The sequence below is a fragment of the Hypanus sabinus genome, chromosome 7, assembly GCF_030144855.1.
Source record: "Hypanus sabinus isolate sHypSab1 chromosome 7, sHypSab1.hap1, whole genome shotgun sequence".
Lineage (NCBI taxonomy): Eukaryota > Metazoa > Chordata > Chondrichthyes > Myliobatiformes > Dasyatidae > Hypanus > Hypanus sabinus.
Genome location: NC_082712.1, coordinates 5,052,746 through 5,073,876, shown reverse-complemented (window position 1 = coordinate 5,073,876; position 21,131 = coordinate 5,052,746). Strand labels below are relative to the sequence as shown.

Below are 21,131 nucleotides of genomic sequence, written 5' to 3'. Positions count from 1 at the left end.
TCGGGTGCACTAGGAGGGCCACCTTTGCCAGTGCCTCCTTGGTCTGCTCGAACACCTCCGTGGACTCCGCGTCCTATGCCAGTTCTTTGGCCTTGCTGGCCATCAGGCTGAACAAGCGTCTCATGATGCGTGCCACCGCTGGCATGAACCGATGATAAAAGTTAACCATCCCTACAAACTTCTGCAGCCCCTTGACTGTGCTGGGCTTGGGGATGGCCTGGACCTTGTCCAGTAGGGGAAATGCGCCATGTTGGTCGACTCTGTGACCCAAGAAGTCGATCTCCGTCAGCCCGAACTGGCACTTCACCAGATTGATTGCCAGTTCGTGGTCACTCAGGTGTTGGCAGAGCTGGCGCAAATGTGCCATGTGCTCTTGGTGCGAACTGCTGGCCACCAAGATATCGTCCAAGTAAATGAAAACGAAATACAGGCTGCGCCCCGCCGAGTCCATGAGCCTTTAGAAAGTTTGGGCTGCATTCTTGAGTCCGAAAGGCATCCTCAGGAATTCGAATAAGCCAAATGGGGTGATGAGGGCTGTCTTGGGCATGTCATTGGGGTGCACTGGGATCTGATGGCATCCCCTGACCAGGTTGATTAAGGAAAAGATGGTCACTCCATGCAGGTTCGCCGTGAAGTCCTGGATGTGGGGTACCAGGTATCTGTCAGCAGTTGTGGTGTTGTTGAGCCTTCTGTAGTCTCTGCGGGGCTTCCATCCTCCTGCGGACGAGGGCACTTTGTTCAGCAAGGATGCCCAAGGGCTGTCTGAGCGGCGTGCGATTCCCATCTCTTCCATCTTACGGAACTCCTCCTTGGCGAGTTGGAGCTTGTCAGATGGGAGCCTACGAGCACAGGCGTGCAGCAGCGGTCCTTGCGTGGGGATGTGATGCTGCACGCTCTGCTTGGGGTCGACTGTGGAGAACTGCGGGGTGACTACGTTGGGGAATTCCACCAACACCCTGGTGAATTTGTTACCCGAGACAGTCACGGAATCCAGGTGGAGGGCCAGTAGCTTGGCTTCTCCAAGCTGGAAAAACTGGGATCAAACGCTGGCCTTTTAGGTCAACCAGGAGGCAGTTGGCTCGTAAGAAATCTGCCCCAGTAGTGGCTGTGACACCGCTGCCAACGTGAAAGTCCAAGTGAAACGGCTGGACCCGAAATGCAGTGAGATAGTTTGCAGGCCGTACGTCCAAATACTGGTGCCATTTACAGCAGTGAGTTCGAGGCCTGGGACCACGTTACGAGTGTCCATGTTCGGTGGGGGGGGGGGGGTACACTGACTTCGGCCCCAGTGTCTACCAGGAAGCACCGCCCAGAGTGCCAGTCCCATGAGGCTGTCTCAGAGGCCAGTCGTCATAGCCATTAGCAATGGCTGGTCCCAGCTTTTCCCGGAAAAGCACATGGGGGACGGCAGTGGCGTGCGCCTGAGCCCCATCTTTGGTGATAGAAACACCATTGTTCCAAACTTTCGCCTTTTTCCCCTGGGGGTCTCGACAGCTTCGGTTGCAGGGCCTGGGCTTTGGGGCGAGTGATCGTGGCTAGGCCAATGGAAGCTGCTCCACATTGCTTGCTCAGCCAGAGGATGTCTGCTTTAGCCGTGACCCAGAATGGATCGCTGAAATCCTCACTCACGAGGAGGCGGCGAATGTCCTCTGGCATTTGCTCGAGGAACAACTGTTCAAATAAAAGGCACGGCTTATGGCGTCCATGAGCGCCAGCATATCATTCATGAGCTCGGATGAAGTGCGGTTGCTCAGGCTGTCCATGTGTGGGAGCCGCGCGGCCCGTTCGCAGCGGGAGAGCCCGAAGGTACGGATCAGGAGCGCCTTAAGCTTAGTGTACCTGTCCTCCATTGGTGGCTGGCGTAGGAAGTCGATGATCTGGCCTGCCGTCTCCTGGTTGAGCGTGCTGACCACGTAGTAGTACCGCGTGGCGTTGGCTGCAATGTCTCTGATATCTAACTGGGCCTCAGCCTGCTCCAACCAAACGTGGGGCCGAGTGGCCCAGAAAGTCGGGAGCTTCAGAGAGACCGCGCTGTGCGAGTTGCTCAAACTCGTGGCTGGTCGCTGAGTCACCGGCTCCAGATGCCATCTGGAACGTCAGGTCACCAATGTAGTCGTGCGCAATGCGCTACCAAAGAAACACACGGAGGCAGAGAGAGCTGAACTCAGAATGCCTTTACTGATTCAAAATCGCACGCTTATATCTCCCCTCCCTTGGGCCCCTGTGACCTGCGGGGCGGACATGATGTCAGACTTCCCCGGAAGGTCTGCCCCGAGTGGGTAGTTCCAAATGTGCTACCGCGTGTCTGCCCGTGGCTCCCGATAGCGGTTCGAGTCCCGCGTGTGTGGGCCGCCACAGACCTAATTTTATTAATTGGATTAAATTAATTTATTTATTCCCCTCCACCTTGGGTTCTCACTAATCTTCAGAATTCTAAAAACTTTAAACTCCAACGTGAAACTAGACAAGGTTGTCCTTTGAGCCCTCTGCTTTTTGATTAGGCATTAGAACCCTTAGCAATTGCTTTTCGAGAGTCTAAAGTGTTACGGATTCAGGCAACAATAAATATATGAGTTAGGCAAGGGTTTTTATAACAAATAACATGTTTATTAAACACTGAAAACAAACCCCCCCCAAAAGTAAACAAATCACTAACGTAACCGGAAATCAGCTGCTGTGCGGCAGCTTAAACAGTTCTTAAAGCGATGTTGCAAAAACAGTTCTTCAAAGTAGTATTGCCAAAAGTTCAAAATGCTCACAGTCCATTTAAGGGAGAGACTTTTTAAGACGATTTAAATTCTCTTTCACATCGTGTTGCTTCGGTTCCCAAATCGAACTTTTCCCACGAAGAATTTACGGAGATGGACAAATGAAACGGCTTAAAGGCACTGACCTTTCCTTTACAACACTGTCCTCTATCCTTTCTGCTATTTCGCAGGGATTAACACGAGAACAGTCAACGAATTCCTTCCGAATAAGTATCAAACAAGGTCGAACTCGTTTCACCGTCGAAATCGATTCTCCTCAATCTTCTATCTCCCGAACTCCGATCTTCACTCTCCACTGATTCTCAACTAGCAGTATTGTAAAAAAAAAACTGCTGGCAATGACCTTTTAAACTTTAGGCATTAGATAAAACTTCATCTTTCAACTAAACTGCGTCATCACATTAAATCACGCAGTGGCATGAAGTCAACATGGCAAATCCAGCCACGAACTGCCCTTCCTCACAGGGAGGGGTCCTCCTTTTATACCCTGTAAAAAAAAACTGTCACATGACCTCTACTGGCAGGAAAATGACGTCACTCCACCATCACAAGACCATTACCTCAAGTCCAGTATAGCTTCAACCCCAGTCACGTGACAAGGGTACCACTGTCACGTGTCACGAGTACGTAACAAAAGAGATTACTGGTATTTTAAGGAGAGGTACTATCCATAAAGTGTCACTCTGTACTGATGGCTTACTGCTTTTTATATCCAATGTTACAACCTCTTTATCATTTGTGTTCCATTTACTGACTAATTTTAGTCAGTTCTCAGGATATAAATTAAATTTACATAAGAGTAAACTGTTTCCTTTAAATAATTTAATACCAACTGATATTAACCTTCCTTTTAAAATTTTAAGAAAACAATTTAAGTATTTAGGAGTAACAATTACTAAGAATTAAAGATTTATTTAAGGAAAAATTTTTAACTTTAATGAATTACATTAAAAAAAACTTTCTAATTGGTCACCTCTCTCTTTATCACTGATTGGCCAAATTAATTCTATTAAAATGAATATCTTACCTAAATTTATACACTTTTAAGCTGTGCCTGTTTTTATTCCAAAATCTTTTTTTGACTCTTTGGGTTCAATTCTTTCTTCCTATATATGGAAGAATAAAAAACCTTGAATAAATCTCACTTTCAAAAAACCAAACAGAATGGAGGCTTTGCCTTACCCAATTTTAGGTTACATAATTGGGCAGTTAATATACTGAATATTACGTTCTGGATATATTACATTAACCATGTGAATTGCCCTATATGGGTTTCTTTGGAAGTCAACTCTTATGAAATTTTCCATTATTTCTTGGATCCTCGCTTCCTTTATCTTTTAATAAACTAACTGACAATGTGGTGGTTACAGTTTAGAAAACATTTTGGTTTATTGAGATTCTCCCTCTTGAGCCCCATCTTTTCTAATTGTTTTTATAAACCATCTTCAATTGACCTATCTTTTAAAGAATGGGATAGATTGGGTATTAGACGATTTCAGGATTTGTTTGCTGAAGGAAACCGTTCTTCTTTTGTGCAACTTTCAATGAAATTTAACCTTTCCAATACTCACTGTTTTTGATACTTACAGATTAGAGATTTTTTAAGATCACAACGACATACATTTCCTACAAGTCCAGATAAGAATATAATAGATACAATTTTTAATCTGAAACCCTTTGACAACGGTTCAATATCTTACATTTACCATAAGGCAAAAGAGCAGAAGTCGGCCATTCGGCCCATCGAGTCTGCTCTGCCATTTTATCATGAGCTGATCCAATCTCCCATTTAATCCCACTCCCCCGCCTTCTCACCATAACCTTTGATGCCCTGGCAACTCAAATACCTATCAATCTCTGCCTTAAATACACCCAATGACTTGGCCTCCACTGCCGCCCGTGGCAACAAATTCCACAGATTCACCACCCCCTGGCTGAAGAAATTTCTTTGCATCTCTGTTCTGAAGTGGCGCCCTTCAATCCTTAAGGGTATCCTGAATGAGGACTCCCAAGTCCCATTGCATCTCAGAACTTTGAATTCTTTCCCCATTTAAATAATAGTCTGCCCATTTATTTCTTCTACCAAAGTGCATGACCACACACTTTCCCACATTGTATTCAATTTCCACTTCTTTGCCCATTCCCCCAATCTATCCAAGTCTCTCTGCAGACTCTCTGTTTCCTCAGCACTACTGGCCCCTCCACCTATCTTTGTATCATCAGCAAATTTAGCCACAAAGTTCCATAATCCAAATTGCTGATATACAACATAAAAAGAAGCAGCCCCAACACAGAGCCCTGTGGAACACAACCGGTAACCGGCAGCCAACCAAAATGGGATCCCTTTATTCCCACTCTCTGTTTACTGCCAATCAGCCAACGCTCTATCCGCGAATGGAACTTTCCCATAATTCCATGGGCTTTTAACTTGTTTAGCAGCCTCATGTGCCCAACCTTGTCAAAGGCCTTCTGAAAATCCAAATACACAACATCCACTGCATCTCCCTTGTCTAGCCTACTTGTAATTTCCTCAAAAAATTGCAACAGGTTTGTCAGACAGGATTTTCCTTTAAGGAAACCATGCTGAGTTCGGCCTATCTTGTCATATGCCTCCAGGTACTCCGTAACCTCATCCTTGACAATCAACTCCAACAACTTCCCAACCACTGATATCAAGCTAACAGGTCTATAATTTCCTTTTTGTTTCCTTGCCCCCTTCTTAAATAACAGAGTGACATTTGCAATCTTCTAGTCCTCTGGAACCAGGCCAGAATCTGTTGACTTTTGAAAGGTCATTGCTAATGCCTCTGCAATCTCCACTGCTACTTCCTTCAGAACATGACGGTGCATTCCATCTGGTCCGGGAGATTTATCTACCCTTAGACTATTCAGCTTCCTGAGTACTTTCTCTGTCGTAATGGTGACTGCACACACTTCTCTTCCCTGACACCCTTGAATGTCCGGCATACTGCTGATGTCTTCCTCAGTGAAGACTGATGCAAAATACTCGTTCAGTTCCTCCGCCATCTCCTTATCTCCCATTACAATTTCTCCAGCATCATTTTCTATCAGTCTTATATCTACTCTCACCTGTCTTTTACTCTTTATATACTTGAAAAAGCTTTTAGTATCCTCTTTGACATTAGTTAGCCCTCCTTATCCGTGAATTCCGCATCCGCGAATTCAACCAACCGCAAGTCGCGAAAACCTGCAAGTGCTCTTCCAGCAATTGTTGTTTGAGCATGTACAGATTTTATTCATTATTGTCATTATTCCCTAAACAATGCAGTATAACAACTATTGTACATAGCATTTACATTGTATTTGGTATCTCTAATCTAGAGATGATTTAAAGTATACGAGAGGATGTGCGTGAGTTATTGTGGATCGGGATAAAAAAAATAGTAAGTTCTCTTACTAAGTAAGTCAGAACAGGTACATCCGGTATTATTTAGCGTCAGTTAGTCAAATGTTTGTCTTTGTATATAGTATATACTTTACCTTTCCATGCATATAAAACACTTAAGAACGTATGTTTCAGCGCTGGGCTCAGGAAGTTCCCGAGTTTGATCTAGTGACAGATCGCTATGGAGTGCGCTCTCCACTGTGCTGGGTTGATGTGGACGATCAAAAACCCAAAACCCCAAAACCCAATAATTAAACCACTGCATTGCTTCATAATAATTGTAGCTTTCATCGGGGCACAGCCTTTCTCACTTTATCCTTTAAAATTGTTCCGATCGTTGACTGACGTGGCCTAATGTTTTTCCAATGACCGATGGCATTTCACCTCTTTCCGATCGCTTTATTATTTTCACTTTATTTTCAATCGTTATCGTGATTATTTTCATGAACAGAAACACTGCGGATTCAGAGCTCTGCCACCAGGTCCTAATGTCCGCCACACTGAGACAAGTTAAATAAGGTTCCGCTGGGTCCTAAGGTCCACCGCATTAAGACAGGTTGAATCAGGGACTTGAGCATCCGTGAATTTTGGTATCCGCCAGGGTCACGGAACCAATCCCTCAAGGATAAGGAGGGCCGACTGTACTTGCTAGCTTCCTTTCATAGTTCCCCTTTTCCCTCTTAATGACCTTCTTAGTTTCCTTTTGTAAGCTTTTAAAAACTTCCCAATCCTTTGTCTTCCCACTAATTTTCACTTCCTTGTATGCCCTCTCCTTTGCTTTTACTTTGGCTTTGACTTCTCGTCAGCCACGGTTGCATCCTTTTACCATTCGAAAATTTCTTCTTTTTTAGAATATATCTGTCTTGCACCTTCCTCACTTCTCGCATAAACTCCAGCCACTGCTGCTCTGCTGTTCTTCCCGCTAATGTCCCTTTCCAGTCAACCTTGGCCAGTTCCTCTCTCATGCCACTGTAATTTCCTTTACTCCACTGAAATATCTACACATCAGATTTCGGCTTCTCTTTCTCAAATTTCACAGTGAACTCAATCATGTTATGATCACTGCCTCCTAAGGGTTCCTTCACCTCAATCTCTCTAATCACCTCTGGTTCATTACACAATACCTAATCCAGTACAGACGATCCCCTAGTGGGCCCAACAACAAGCTGTTCTAAAAAGCCATCTAGTAGACATTCTACAAATTCTCTCTCTTGAGATGCAGTACTGACCTGATTTTCCCAATCTACTCGCATGTTAAAATCCCCCATAATTATCATAACACTGCCCTTCTAGCAAGCCTTTTCAATTTCCTGTTGTAATTTGTAGTCCACATCAAATTTTACGGTCTGCTGTTGGGACTGAAAAAGCCTCTTTAGATCAAATTAAAGGAGACTGGGAAAAGGATTTACAGATTTTCATATCTGAAGAGAGCTGGAAGATTATTTTTAAATTGATTAACTCTTCATCATTATGTGCTCGTCATTCTTTATTACAATTCAAAGTGGTACATAGAGCTCATGTCTAAAGACAAGCTCTCTCGTTTCTACGCAGGTATTTCCCCCTACTGTGATAGGTGTACCAATGGAGTGGCCACACTAATTCATATGTTTTGGACATGTCCAAGCCTTGAACAATTTTGGAAAGATGTATTTTAAACTTTTTCTGCACCTTTCAATGTTAGTTTTAAGCCCAATCCCTTGAGTGCCATGTTTGGTATTGTTGAGGATAGTATTACAAAACTGAAGCCATCTAATTTGTGGGTTTTGGCCTTTCTGTCTCTTATGGCCAGGAGGGCGATCTTGCTCAAGTGGTAGGAGGCTGCCCCACCCACTCATCTTCAATGGCTATCTGAAGTTATGCTATGCCTTGATCTGGAGAAGATTCGTTGTTCAATTTCTGATTCTTAACATGATTTTCTAATGTTATGGGGACCCTTTCTGAGTTATTTTCATAATCTTTGTACTGTTTTTAAAGTACGGTTCTCAGCCATCATTTTATAATATTATATGGTAAGGTTTTCTTTCACCAGCCAGCTAATTTTGGTAGTGGGGGTAGATTTCTTTTTAAATAAGATACCATTATTCTATTTCATTTCATTTCATAATTCAATCTTTTTTTCTACATGAATGAATTACCTTGTCTTATCCTCTCTGCAATTTCAATCTAACTTGCTTTTTCTCTTTTCCTTGATCTTTGAACTAAGTTGCCAGATTAAATTAATGAATTTTTCAGCCTGAAGCATTAACTCTGCTCCTATCTACAGATGTTTGAACAACAGTTTTTAAACATTTTTTCTTTAATGCATACACAAGTTACAAAAGAAAAATTCACTCCATTTATGTTTTTTAACATTTTTCAAGTTATAGTTCAAGATATTTTGTTCAACACCAAGTCACAGAACACTTTTAGTTCTTTTTGCCCAGGATGTACGAGTTATTTTTATTAACTCCATACGAATCCCATTTTCATTTTCCATATTATCCCATCAACATTTTCCTGATTCTACCACTCACCTTTAAATGCTCAGGGAAATTTAGTATGCCCAATTAATTAACAACCTGCAGTCCTTTTGCATTCTAAATTTATGGAGAAAATGCCGGAGTTATAAGCAGTCAAATGAAAAAAAATAGACATACTCCTTTCAGACAGCACTGGGAATCTGGACTGATCCTGGGTCACAAAGCTGAAATGCAATTACTCAACCAGCTGCACTATTGTACCCCCCAAATCTAATCACATGACTTAGTCCATTAAAGGAGCTATAATGGACAGGATCAGAATAACACTTTCTACTTGCAATACATTTATGATCTTAAGATGAACTGCTTGATTAATTATTTCATACTTTGAATTGCAAAGCCAATTACAGAATACCAAAGGCATTAACAATTGATGAGATTGACAATTTCATCTTCTCAGGTACGCATTTATAAGCCTTAACTACCGGCTAGACAATGTATCCTCATCCATTTACAAATTATGAATTCATTCATCATCACAATCTTCATGCAAACTATTGTAGATTCCTCATTTTCAATGCCATCTTTAAATCACTATTCCATTCAAACACTTCAATATGTGCAGAAGATAATTTTCTATTTCAGAATCAGGTTTAACGTCACCGGCATATGTTGTGAAATTTGTTGTCTTTTCAGCAGCAATACAATGCAGTACATAACAATAGAGAGAAATCTGAATTACAGGAAATACACGTAATACATATATTAAAGAGTTAAATTAACTAATTCGTGCAAAAATAAAAGTGATGAGGTAATGTTCATGAGTTCAATGTTGATTCAGAAATTGGATAGCAGATGGATTGAAGCTGTTCCTGAATCATTGACTGTGGCATAAATGACCTGGATGATGAGGCGGAAGGATGGATGAGTAAGTTTGCAGATGACACAAAGATTGGAGGAGTTGTGATCGAGCTGTCAGTTGTCAAAGGTTATAAGAGGATATAGAAAGGATGCAGAGTTGGGCAGAAAAGTGGCAGATGGAGTTCAATCCGGATAAGTGTGAGGTGGTGCGTTTTGGAAGGACAAACCAGAAGGCTAAGTACAGGGTTAATGGTTGGTTACTTAAGAGTATGGATGAATAGAGGGACTTTGGGGTTCAAATCAATACATCCCTCAAGGTCGCTGTACAGGTTGATAGGATAGTTAAGAAGGCCTATGGGATGCTAGGCTTCATTAATAGGGGGATTGAGTGCAAGAGTAGAGAGGTCATGTTGCAACTCTATAAATCTCTGGTAAGACCACACTTAAGAGTATTGTGTTCAATTCTGGTCACCTCATTATAGGAAGGATGTGGAAGCTATGGAGAGGACGCAGAGGAGATCTACCAGGATGCTGTCTGGATTGGAAAACAAGTCCTATGAGGCAAGGTTAGCAGAGCTGGGACATTTCTGTTTGGAGCATAGAAGGACGAGAGGGGACTTGATAGAGGTCTTCAAGATTATGAGAGACATAGATAGGGTGGATAGCCAGTATCTGTTTCCCAGGGCACGAATAGCAAACACCAGAGGGCATATGTACATAGATAAGGGAGGGAAGTTTAGGGGAGGCATCAGGGTTAAGTTGTTTTTTTTCCACCACAGAGGGTTGTGAGTGTCTGGCATGACTTGCCAGGGATGGTGGTGGAGGCTAAAACATTAAGGGTATTGAAGAGCCTCTTGGACAGGCACATGGATGAAATGGTTAAGGGGTAATATGGGTTTAGTACTTTTTTAAGGAATATATGGGCCAGCACACAACATTGAGGGCCGAAGGGCCTGTACTGTGCTGTAGTATTCTAGTGTCTAGCTTCAGCTCCTGTACCTCCTTTCCAATGGTAGCAATGAGAAGAAGGCATGTGCTGGATGGTGGGGGTCCTTAAAGATGGATATTGCCTTTTTGAGGCATCGCTCCTTGAAGTATCGCACCTGGATACTGAGGTTAGTGCCCATCATGGAGCTGATTAAGTTCTCAACTCCCTGCAGCTTATTTCAATTCTGTACAGCTGCCCTCCCCTCCCACCCCCATACTAGACAGGAATGTTCCCCACAGTACATCTGTAGAAATTAGTGAGTGTTTTTTGTGACATCGCAAATCTCCTCAAACTCCTCATGAAATAGAGCTGCTGCCGTGCATTCTTTATAAATGCATCTATATGTTGGACCCAGGATAGATCCTCAGAGATGATGACACCCAGGATTTTGAAACTGCTCACCCATTCCACTTCTAATCCCCTGATGAAGACTTGTGTGTGATTCCTTGTTTTAAACTTTCTGAAGTCCACAATCAATTCTTCGGTCTTACTAATGTTGAGTGCAAGGTTATTGCTGTGACACCACTCAAACTAACTGATACATCTTGGCCTGTATGCCCTCATATCACCATCTGAATTTCTGCCAACAATAGTTGTGTCAACAGCATTTGAGCTGGGCCTGGCAACATAGTCATGGGTGCAGAGAGAGTAGAGCAATGGGCTAAGCAGACATCCCCGAGGTCTGCCAGTGTTGACTATCAACAAGGTGGAGATATTACTCAGGTTGTAGTCTTTCAATTTGTAAGTCGAGGATCCAGTTACAGATTACAGTTACAGTTACAGGTTCTGGACCTTTTCAATCAGAACTGTAGGAATAATTGTGTTAAAGACTTAGTTGTAGTCAATAAACAGAACATTTTTATTCAACCAAGATTTTAATTTAGATTTGCCTCACTTCACATCAAAGAAGCTTTAGCTAAGCAACCTTCATTGATATGTTCATATCTCGTCATCTAAATCATCTTGCTGAATTCCAATTGTGTAGCTATTATTTTGTTGATTATTCTAACCAGTTCACCTGGATTAAGTTTCTAATTATCTCTTAAATATCCCCCAGTTGATGCTCTTTCTTCACCTGTTTGCTTATTTTATTTGATTGCTAAAGATTCCACTTCCAAAACATTTAAGCTGGTAGCATAGTGGTCAACATAACACTCGACAGTGCCAGCGCACCAGGTTCAATTCCTGCCACTGTCTGTAAGGAGTTTGTATGTTCTCTGTATAGCCACGTGGGTTTCCTCTGAGTGTTCCAGTTTCCTCCCACATTCCAAAGACGTTCAGATTAGTATGTTTGGTCAGATATTTTGACAAGGTTATCTTACAAGGATGGATTTCAAATTCTTTCTTATGAAATACATCAGAAGCAAACCTCGCTCGTCAGATTCACAACAGTTTGCCTCTGCTTTAGCACTGAGAATCGATCTTTTTAATCTGCCTATTTAAACCTCAAGTCAGCCCTGTGACCTCTCTGGCAGCTTGATTACAAACAGGTTGAAACTGTTGAACTGCAATCATTAATATCAAAGTTGCAAACCAACCAAATGATTTCACAGAGAATGCTATCACCTTCAGCCAGGACCAAATTTAAATTTCAATGCCATGGATTGACAGATTTAAAAATGAAAGGAAAAGTACTTACAGCATGTTTGAGGGTACACATCTCATATAGGACGCAGCCCAATGCCCAAATATCACTAGACACATGAATTAAGGTATCAATCAATAATTATTCATCTCCAGTAAAACAAATACAAAGAATGATATTGACTTACTATAATGCTACAAAAAGTCAAAACGATCAATTGTACCTTTTGTTGTTGTACGGCTTATTTTCACATATTTCTGGGGACAAGTAGTATGGTGTGCCAATGCAAGTGCGTGCCAGCTCCACGGTGCTGTAAGGAAATCAACAATATTAATATTGTTGTAAATGTAATATAATTTCCCTTTGCCATTTTATAAGTGGCAGTAATCTATTTAAAAACAAACATTAATATTTCCTAATTGTAGCAATTTGAGGGAGTGCAATTACTGTGCATAATACAAATCATTCTCAATTGAATCCTGCAAGTCTGAGCTATGAGTAAATAGCGCAAATGAATTTGAAATACAGACACTTCTCCAAAATTTTGCTAGCTTTTGGCATATACTTTGGAGTCACATTGCCCCAAGATACAAGATGGGAAATCAGGGATACTTCCAGTGTCCCTGACGACTATGTGTGCAGGAAGTGTGTCCAGCTGCAGCTTCTGGCAGACCGCATTGAGCGTCTGGAGCTGCGATTGGATTCATACTGGAGCATCTGCAATGCTGAGAAAGTTGTGAATAGCACATTCTGTGAGTTGGCCACACCACAGGTAAAGGCTACACAGGCAGAAAGGGAAGGGGTGGCCACTAGACAGCGTAGCAGTAGGCAGGTAGTGCAGGAATCCCCTGAGGTCATCTCCCTCCTAAAGAGATATACTGTTTTGGATACTGTTGGGGGAGATGTCTCATCAGGGGAAGGCAGCAGCAGCCGAGTTCATGGCACCATGGGTGGCTCTATGGCACAGGAGGGAAGGAAAAGGAGTGGGAGAGCTATTGCGATAGGGGATTCAATTGCAAGGGGAATAGATAGGTGTTTCTGCTGCCGCAAACGAGACTCCAGGATGGTATGTTGCCTTCCTGGTGGAAGGGTCAAGGATGTCTCTGAGCGGTTGCAGGACATTCTGGAATGGGAGGGTGAACAGCCAGTAGTCGTGGTGCACATAGGTACCAACGATGCAGGTAAAAAACGGGATGAGGTCCTACAAGGTGAATTTAGGGAGTTAGGAGATAAACTAAAAAGTAGGACCACAAAGGTAATAATCTTTGGATTACTACCAGTGCCATGTGCTAGTCAGAGTAGAAATAGGAGGATATTTCAGATGAATACGTGGCTTGAAAAATGGTGCAAGGGGGAGGGATTCAAATTTCTGGGGCATTGGAACTAGTTCTGGGGGAAGTGGGACTGGTATAAACAGGACGGTCTGCACCTGGGCTGGACTGGAACCAATGTCCTGGGGGGAGCATTTGCTACTGCTATTCAGGAGGCTTTAAACTAATGTGGCAGGGGGATGGGAACAAGTGCAGACAGACGGAGGGGTGTAAAATGAGGGTAGAAGCAAAAAGTAGTAAGGTGAAAAGTAAAAGTGGCAGGCAGGCAAATCCAGGGCAAAAAGCAAAAAGGACCACTTTTCAACATAATTGTATAAGGGCTAAGAGAGTTGTAAAAACAAGCCTGAAGGCTTTGTGTGTCAATGCGAGGAGCATTCGTAACAAGGTGGATGAATTGAATGTGCAGATAGTTATTAATGAATATGATATAGTTGGGATCACACACACATGGCTCCAGGGTGACCAAGAATGGGAGCTCAACATCCAGGGATATTCAATATTCAGGAAGGATAGACAGGAAAGAAAAGGAGGTGGGGTAGCATTGCTGGTTAGAGAGGAGATTAACGCAATAGAAAGGAAGGACATTAGCCTGGAGGATATGGAATCGATATGGGTAGAGCTGCATAACACTAAGGGGCAGAAAACGCTGGTGGGAGTTGTGTATAGGCCACCTAACAGTAGTAGTGAGGTTGGGGATGGCATTAAACAGGAATTTAGAAATGCGTGCAATAAAGGAACAGTAGTTATAATTGGTGACTTCAATCTACATATAGATTGGGTGAACCAAATTGGTAAGGGTGCTGAGGAAGAGGATTTCTTGGAATGTATGCGAGATGGTTTTCTGAACCAACATGTCGAGGAACCAACTAGAGAGCAGGCCATTCTAGATTGGGTATTGAGCAATGAGGAAGGATTAGTTAGCAATCTTGTCGTGCGAGGCCCCTTGGGTAAGAGTGACCATAATATGGTGGAATTCTTCATTAAGATGGAGAGTGACATAGTTAATTCAGAAACAAAGGTTCTGAACTTAAAGAAGGGTAACTTTGAAGGTATGAGACGTGAATTAGCTAAGATAGACTGGCAAATGTTACTTAAAGGGTTGATGGTGGATATGCAATGGCAAGCTTTTAAAAATCGCATGGATGAACTACAACAATTGTTCATCCCAGTTTGGCAAAAGAATAAATCAGGGAAGGTAGTGCACCTGTGGCTGACAAGGGAAATTAGGGATAGTATCAAGTCCAAAGAAGAAACATATAAATTAGCAAAAAAAAGCAGCACACCTGAGGACTGGGAGAAATTCAGAGACCAGCAGAGGAGGACAAAGGGCTTAATAAGGAAAGGGAAAAAAGATTATGAGAGAAAGCTGGCAGGGAACATAAAAACTGACTGTAAAAGCTTTTATAGATACGTGAAAAGAAAAAGATTGGTCAAGACAAATGTAGGTCCTTTACAGTCAGAAACAGGTGAATTGATCATAGGGAACAAAGACATGGCAGACCAATTGAATAACTACTTTGGTTCTGTCTTCACTAAGGAGGACATAAATAATCTTCTGGAAATAGTAGGGGACCGAGGGTCTAGTGAGATGGAGGAACTGAGGGAAATACATGTTAGTAGGGAAGTGGTGTTAGGTAAATTGAAGGGATTAAAGGCAGATAAATCCCCAGGGCCAGATGGTCTGCATCCCAGAGTGCTTAAGGAAGTAGCCCAAGAAATACTGGATGCATTAGTCATAATTTTTCAAAACTCCTTAGATTCTGGATTAGTTCCTGAGGATTGGAGGGTGGCTAATATAACCCCAATTTTTAAAAAAGGAGGGAGAGAAAAACCGGGGAATTATAGACCGGTTAGTCTGACATCGGTGGTGGGGTAAATGCTAGTCGGTTATCAAAGATGTGATAACAGCACATTTGGAAAGAGGTGAAATCATCGGACAAAGTCAGCATGGATCTGTGAAAGGAAAATCATGTCTGATGAATCTTATAGAATTTTTTGAAGATGTAACTAGTAGAGTGAATAGGGGAGAGCCAGTGGATGTGGTATATTTAGATTTTCAAAAGGCTTTTGCAAAGGTCCCACACAGGAAATTAGTGTGCAAACTTAAAGCACACAGTATTGGGAGTATGGTATTGATGTGGATAGAGAATTGGTTGGCAGACAGAAAGCAAAGAGTGGGAGTAAACGGGACTTTTTCAGAATGGCAGTCAGTGACTAGTGGGGTACCGCAAGGCTCAGTGCTGGGACCCCAGTTGTTTACAATATATATTAATGATTTAGACAAGGGAATTAAATGCAGCATCTCCAAGTTTGCGGATGACACGAAGCTGGGCAGCGGTATTAGCTGTGAGGAGGATGCTAAGAGGATGCAGGGTGACTTGGATAGGTTAGGTGAGTGGGCAAATTCATGGCAGCTGCAATTTAATGTGGATAAGTGTGAGGTTATCCACTTTGGTTGCAAGAACAGGAAAACATATTATTATCTGAACTGTGGCCGATTAGGAAAAGGGGAGGTGCAATGAGACCTGGGTGTCATTGTACACCAGTCATTGAAGGTGGGCATGCAGGTACAGCAGGCGGTGAAAAAGGCAAATGGTATGTTGGCATTCATAGCAAAAGGATTTGAGTACAGGAACAGGGAGGTTCTACTGCAGTTGTACAAGGCCTTGGTGAGACTGCACCTGGAGTATTGTGCGCAGTTTTGGTCCCCTAATCTGAGGAAAGACATTCTTGCCATAGAGGGAGTACAAAGAAGGTTCACCAGATTGATTCCTGGGATGGCAGGACTTTCATATGAAGAAAGGCTGGATCGACTAGGAATTTAGAAGACTGAGGGGAGATCTTATTGAAACATATAAAATTCTAAAGAGATTGGACAGGCTAGATGCAGGAAGATTGTTTCAGATGCTGGGAAAGTCCAGAACGAGGGGTCACAGTTTAAGGATAAAGAGGAAGCCTTTTAGGACCGAGATGAGGAAGAATTTCTTCACATAGAGAGTGGTGAATCTGTGGAATTCTCTGCCACAGGAAACAGTTGAGGCCGGTTCATTGGCTATATTTAAGAGGAAGTTAGATATGGCCCTTGTGGCTAAAGGGATCAGGGGGTATGGAGAGAAAGCAGGTACAGGGTTCTGAGTTGGATGATCAGCCATGATCATACTGAATGGCGGTGCAGGCTCAAAGGGCCAAATGGCCTACTCTTGCACCCATTTTCTATGTTTCTATGGAAACAGGCTCTTTGGTCCATTATTGACAAGCTGGTGATCAATTACCAGTGTATACTAATCCTACTTTCCAATGGTCAGCCCAAATCATTCCATGCCTGAATAGTTCAAGTGCTCATCTAAAATGAATAATGCTGTCAGAGTACCCGCCCCCACCAACCCCTCAGACAGCAAGTTCTAAATTTTGATCACATTGAATTAGGGGAAAATAACACCTCAAAATCTCCTAACACTTAAACTATTACCTGCAGTTTTATACATATCTGCTACTGGAGAAAATCTTGGCACCATCTACGGTATTCTTAAACTTGAATACACCAATCAGCAATTCACTCCCCCAACCTGACACCCCAGCCTCCTCTGGCCCTAAGAAAACAAATCCACACTTCTCCAGCCTCTCTTCATAGCTGAAAAATGTTCCATCCCAGGAGCAACATCCTTGTGAATTTCCTCTGCAGCCTCACCAGTACAGAAACATCCACCCTGTGGTATGGTAATCGGAACAACAGTTGGTAGGTACCCCAACCATAGAAGTAGTAATGTTCTATATAATTGTACAATAATCTCTATTCTACATCCTGTCTAGTGACAGTTGCTACCTTCAAGAATCATTCCCTGCTTGTAAAATCAAGATTATTTCAGATCAAATTTGCTAACTTGCTCTGGATCATATTAGTTTTTACATTTTAGACCAGTTGCCATTTATGACCTTGTCAAAGTATTTACTGAAATCCCTGTCAACTACAACCAGTTTTAAGTACCTGAAAAAAACTGAATCAAATTTGTCAGAGCATCTGTCCTTATACTTTCTGACTATCCTGATCAATGCCTGCCTCTCTAACTAGATTAATCTTTGCATTCAGAATTTCTTTTCCATTGGGTACATTTATGGCAAAGGTTCTTGATTAGGCAGGGCAGGAATTGTTATGGAGAGAAGACAAGAGATTGGAGCTGAGAAGGAAATGGATCAGCCATGATGAAACGCAGAGCAGAATCCATGAACCAAATTCTGCTCCTATATCTTAAGGTCTTATTTACGCTCCTCCAATCAACAGGCACCTCTATGGCCAAAGATTAGAACATTATTTTAAAATCAAAACCACAGCAATCTTTCCCTCTGCTACACTAAGCAGATCTCGATCTATCTGCCTGCGAGCACACAAAGACATCTATAACACACTCTTTTTCAAAGATAATCTAAAATTCCACTGTCATCCTCCCCATATTCTTCAATTACAACATTCTTTCGTATGATATTCTCTCCTAGGAACTCTGGCATTGATGGTCATGCCTTAAATAAAACACTACTACTGCACATTTTTCCAAAATTGCCACTCTTCTCTCTCCACTAAGCCTTTGAACAGGTTTATGGCCACATGTCCTGAAGTTGCCTCGTTCAGTGCTGAATGTCACTAAAGAACATTCCACTGAAGCTCCTCAGCACACTAACTATATTGAAAATAGACAACATAATGCAGGCTATTGCTAATTCACTTTTATGTAACCACATTAAAATGATGCTGAAACATTATGCACTTTTTGAAAGACTTTCATTGTTGATTAAAATATGCAAGCAAAAGGAATATATTTCAAGTAATTCTTGAAGTTCAACAAATAAATGTCTTTTTATTTTGAGTAAGGATGAAGGCAGTTCAATACTCTTGCAAATGGTACATGAACAAAAGAGGGAATAGTTGTAAATCAAGCTTCCTTTCAAACAGTTTAAACTTTACCTGTTGAGTACTCTAGCTATTCCAAAATCTCCCAGCTGAACCGTCCCATCTTTGGTTAGAAAGATATTCTGGGTCAGAAGGAATAAGTGTGAGACTTATTATGCAAAAAATACAGCATTTTAGTTTACAGTTTTAAGCAAACACTTTTGGATTCAGAACATATACAAAATTTGTTATACTATGAAAACAATGTGATGCAGCTTACAAGGAATTGGATTCTGAGTCCAGTGATTAAAATACTTTCTCCTCCCCACACAAGAAACGACATTCTCTATCCTACTTTGAAACTGCAATTAAGTCTCTAGCTATTTTAGAGATGTGGAGAGTCTTTATAAACTCCATAGCCTTGTGGACTGAATAACCTGCTATTCTGAAGAACCTACCCAATCTTCATGCTTGAAATCAAAATGGACCAGAAATCTGTTTAGATCTGCAACAGGCAGTTTACTTGTACTAACAGGTTACTATCCAAGCAATAATGCTAAAAAGTACCCATTAATTTTGGTACAGAAACCGATAGGACAAGACACATTTACCCAAAACCAATAACCTTATATTAAAAAATGATGAGTTTCCATAAGATTTATAAAAATAAGAAACTTCACTGACATTTGAAAAAACAAATTTATTTTTAAATACAAGTAATTTTTGCATTAACTAAAATTTAATTTGTTCTGACTACTGCACAACTGCCCTAAAAGGTGGGGAAATAAATATGTATAACTTTAGTCTTTTATACTGAACACTAAATTAAAAATTCAAATACAACTCCATTCCTTGAACTTACACTAACAGAATTTATCCATACTTTTTTTTCTCCTTACAGCAGTAGATCTAGAATGTGGAATGACAAGATCTTTATCTCCACACTCATATCACAGGATAGTAATAAAACACAACAGATTTTGCAGATACTGAAAATCCAGAGCAACACACATAACACACATTGGCAACTGAGTGCAACATCAGTGGAGTGCAGCACCAGAGGTGAAGCATCTTGGATGAAGTATTAAACCAATACTATTGGGATACTATTACAGCTGCAGAAAGGGTGGGTAATGTAGCAGGATCCTCTTTTGAGTCAGTATGGGTGGAAGTCGGGAACAGGAAGGGAGCAGTTACTCTACTGGGGGTATTCTATAGGCCCCCTGGTAGCAACAGAGATACCGAGGAGCAGACTGGGAGGCAGAGTTTGGAAAGGTGCAAAAATAACACGGTTGTTATCACGGGTGACTTTAACTTCGCTAATATTGATTGGCACTTGATTAGTTCCAAAGGTTTAGATGGGGCAGAATTTGTTAAGTGTGTCCAGGATGGATTCCTGTCACAGTATGTTGACAGGCTGACTAGGGGGAATGCCATACTAGATCAAGTATTAGGTAACGAACCGGGACAGGTCACAGATCTGTCAGTGGGTGAGCATCTGGGGGATAGTGATCATCGCTCCCTGACCTTTACCATTATCATGGAAAGGGATAGAATCAGAGAGGACAAGAAAATTTTTAATTGGGGAAGGGCAAATTACAAGGCTATAAGGCTAGAACTTGCGGGTGTGAATTGGGATGATGTTTTCGCCGGGAAATGTACTATGGACATGTGGTCGATGTTTAGGGATCTCTTGCAGGAAGTTAGGGATAAATTTGTCCCGGTGAGGAAGATAAAGAATGGTAGAGTGAAGGAACCATGAGTGACAAGTGAGGTGGAAAATCTAGTCAGGTGGAAGAAGGCAGCACACATGAGGTTTAGGAAGCAAGGATCAGATGGGTCTATTGAGGAATATAGGGTAGCAAGAAAGGAACTTAAGAAGGGGCTGAGAAGAGCAAGAAGGGGGCATGAGAAGGCATTGGCGAGTAGGGTAAAGGAATATGTGAAGAACAAAAAGGATGACAGGAGTGAAGGTAGGACTGATTAGAGATAACAGTGGGAAGATGTGCCTGGAGGCTGTGGAAGTGAGCGAGGTCCTCAATGAATATTTCTCTTCGGTATTCACTAATGAGAGGGAACTTGATGACGGTGAGAACAGTATGAGTGAGGTTGATGTTCTGGAGCATGTTGATATTAACGGAGAGGAGGTGTTGGAGTTGTTAAAATACATTAGGATGGATAAGTTCCCGGGGCCTGACGGAATATTCTCCAGGCTGCTCCACAAGGCGAGGGAAGAGATTGCTGAGCCTCTGGCTAGGATCTTTATGTCCTCGTTGTCCACAGGAATGGTACCGGAGGATTGGAGGGAGGCGAATGTTGTCCCCTTGTTCAAAAAAGGTAGTAGGGATAGTCCAGGTAATTATAGACCAGTGAGCCTTACGTCTGTGGTGGGAAAGCTGTTGGAAAAGATTCTTAGAGATAGGATCTATGGGCATTTAGAGAATCTTGGTCTGATCAGGGACAGTCAACATGGCTTTGTGAAGGGCAGATCGTGCCTAACAAGTCTGATAGAGTTCTTTGAGGAGGTGACCAGGCATTAGATTAAGGTAGTGCAGTGGATGTGATCTACACGGATTTTAGTAAGGCATTTGACAAGGTTCCAAACAGTAGGCTTATTCAGAAAGTCAGAAGGCATGGGATCCAGGGAAGTTTGGCCAGGTGGATTCAGAATTGGCTTGCCTGCAGAAGGCAGAGGGTTGTGGTGGAGGGAGTACATTCAGATTGGAGGGTTGTGATTAGTGGTGTCCCACAAGGATCTGTTCTTGGACCTCACTATAGGAAGGATGTTGGTGCATTGGAAAGGGTACAGAGGAGATTTACCAGAATGCTGTCTGGTTTAGAGAGTATGGAT

General features: G+C 42.1%; 1 protein-coding gene across 3 annotated transcripts in view; it reads right to left on the bottom strand.

The window, feature by feature from the left end:
• nek1 (NIMA-related kinase 1) overlaps positions 1-21,131 on the bottom strand; it is a 173,904-nt gene that overhangs the window by 137,595 nt on the left and 15,178 nt on the right. For all 3 annotated transcript variants that reach the window (XM_059974106.1, XM_059974108.1, XM_059974107.1), the window contains exons 6-8: positions 18,356-18,423; positions 12,291-12,377; positions 12,122-12,176 (exon numbers count right to left, since the gene is read on the bottom strand). In XM_059974106.1, coding sequence (XP_059830089.1) covers positions 12,122-12,176; positions 12,291-12,377; positions 18,356-18,423 — 210 coding nt within the window. The remainder of the gene's footprint in view (positions 1-12,121; positions 12,177-12,290; positions 12,378-18,355; positions 18,424-21,131) is intronic.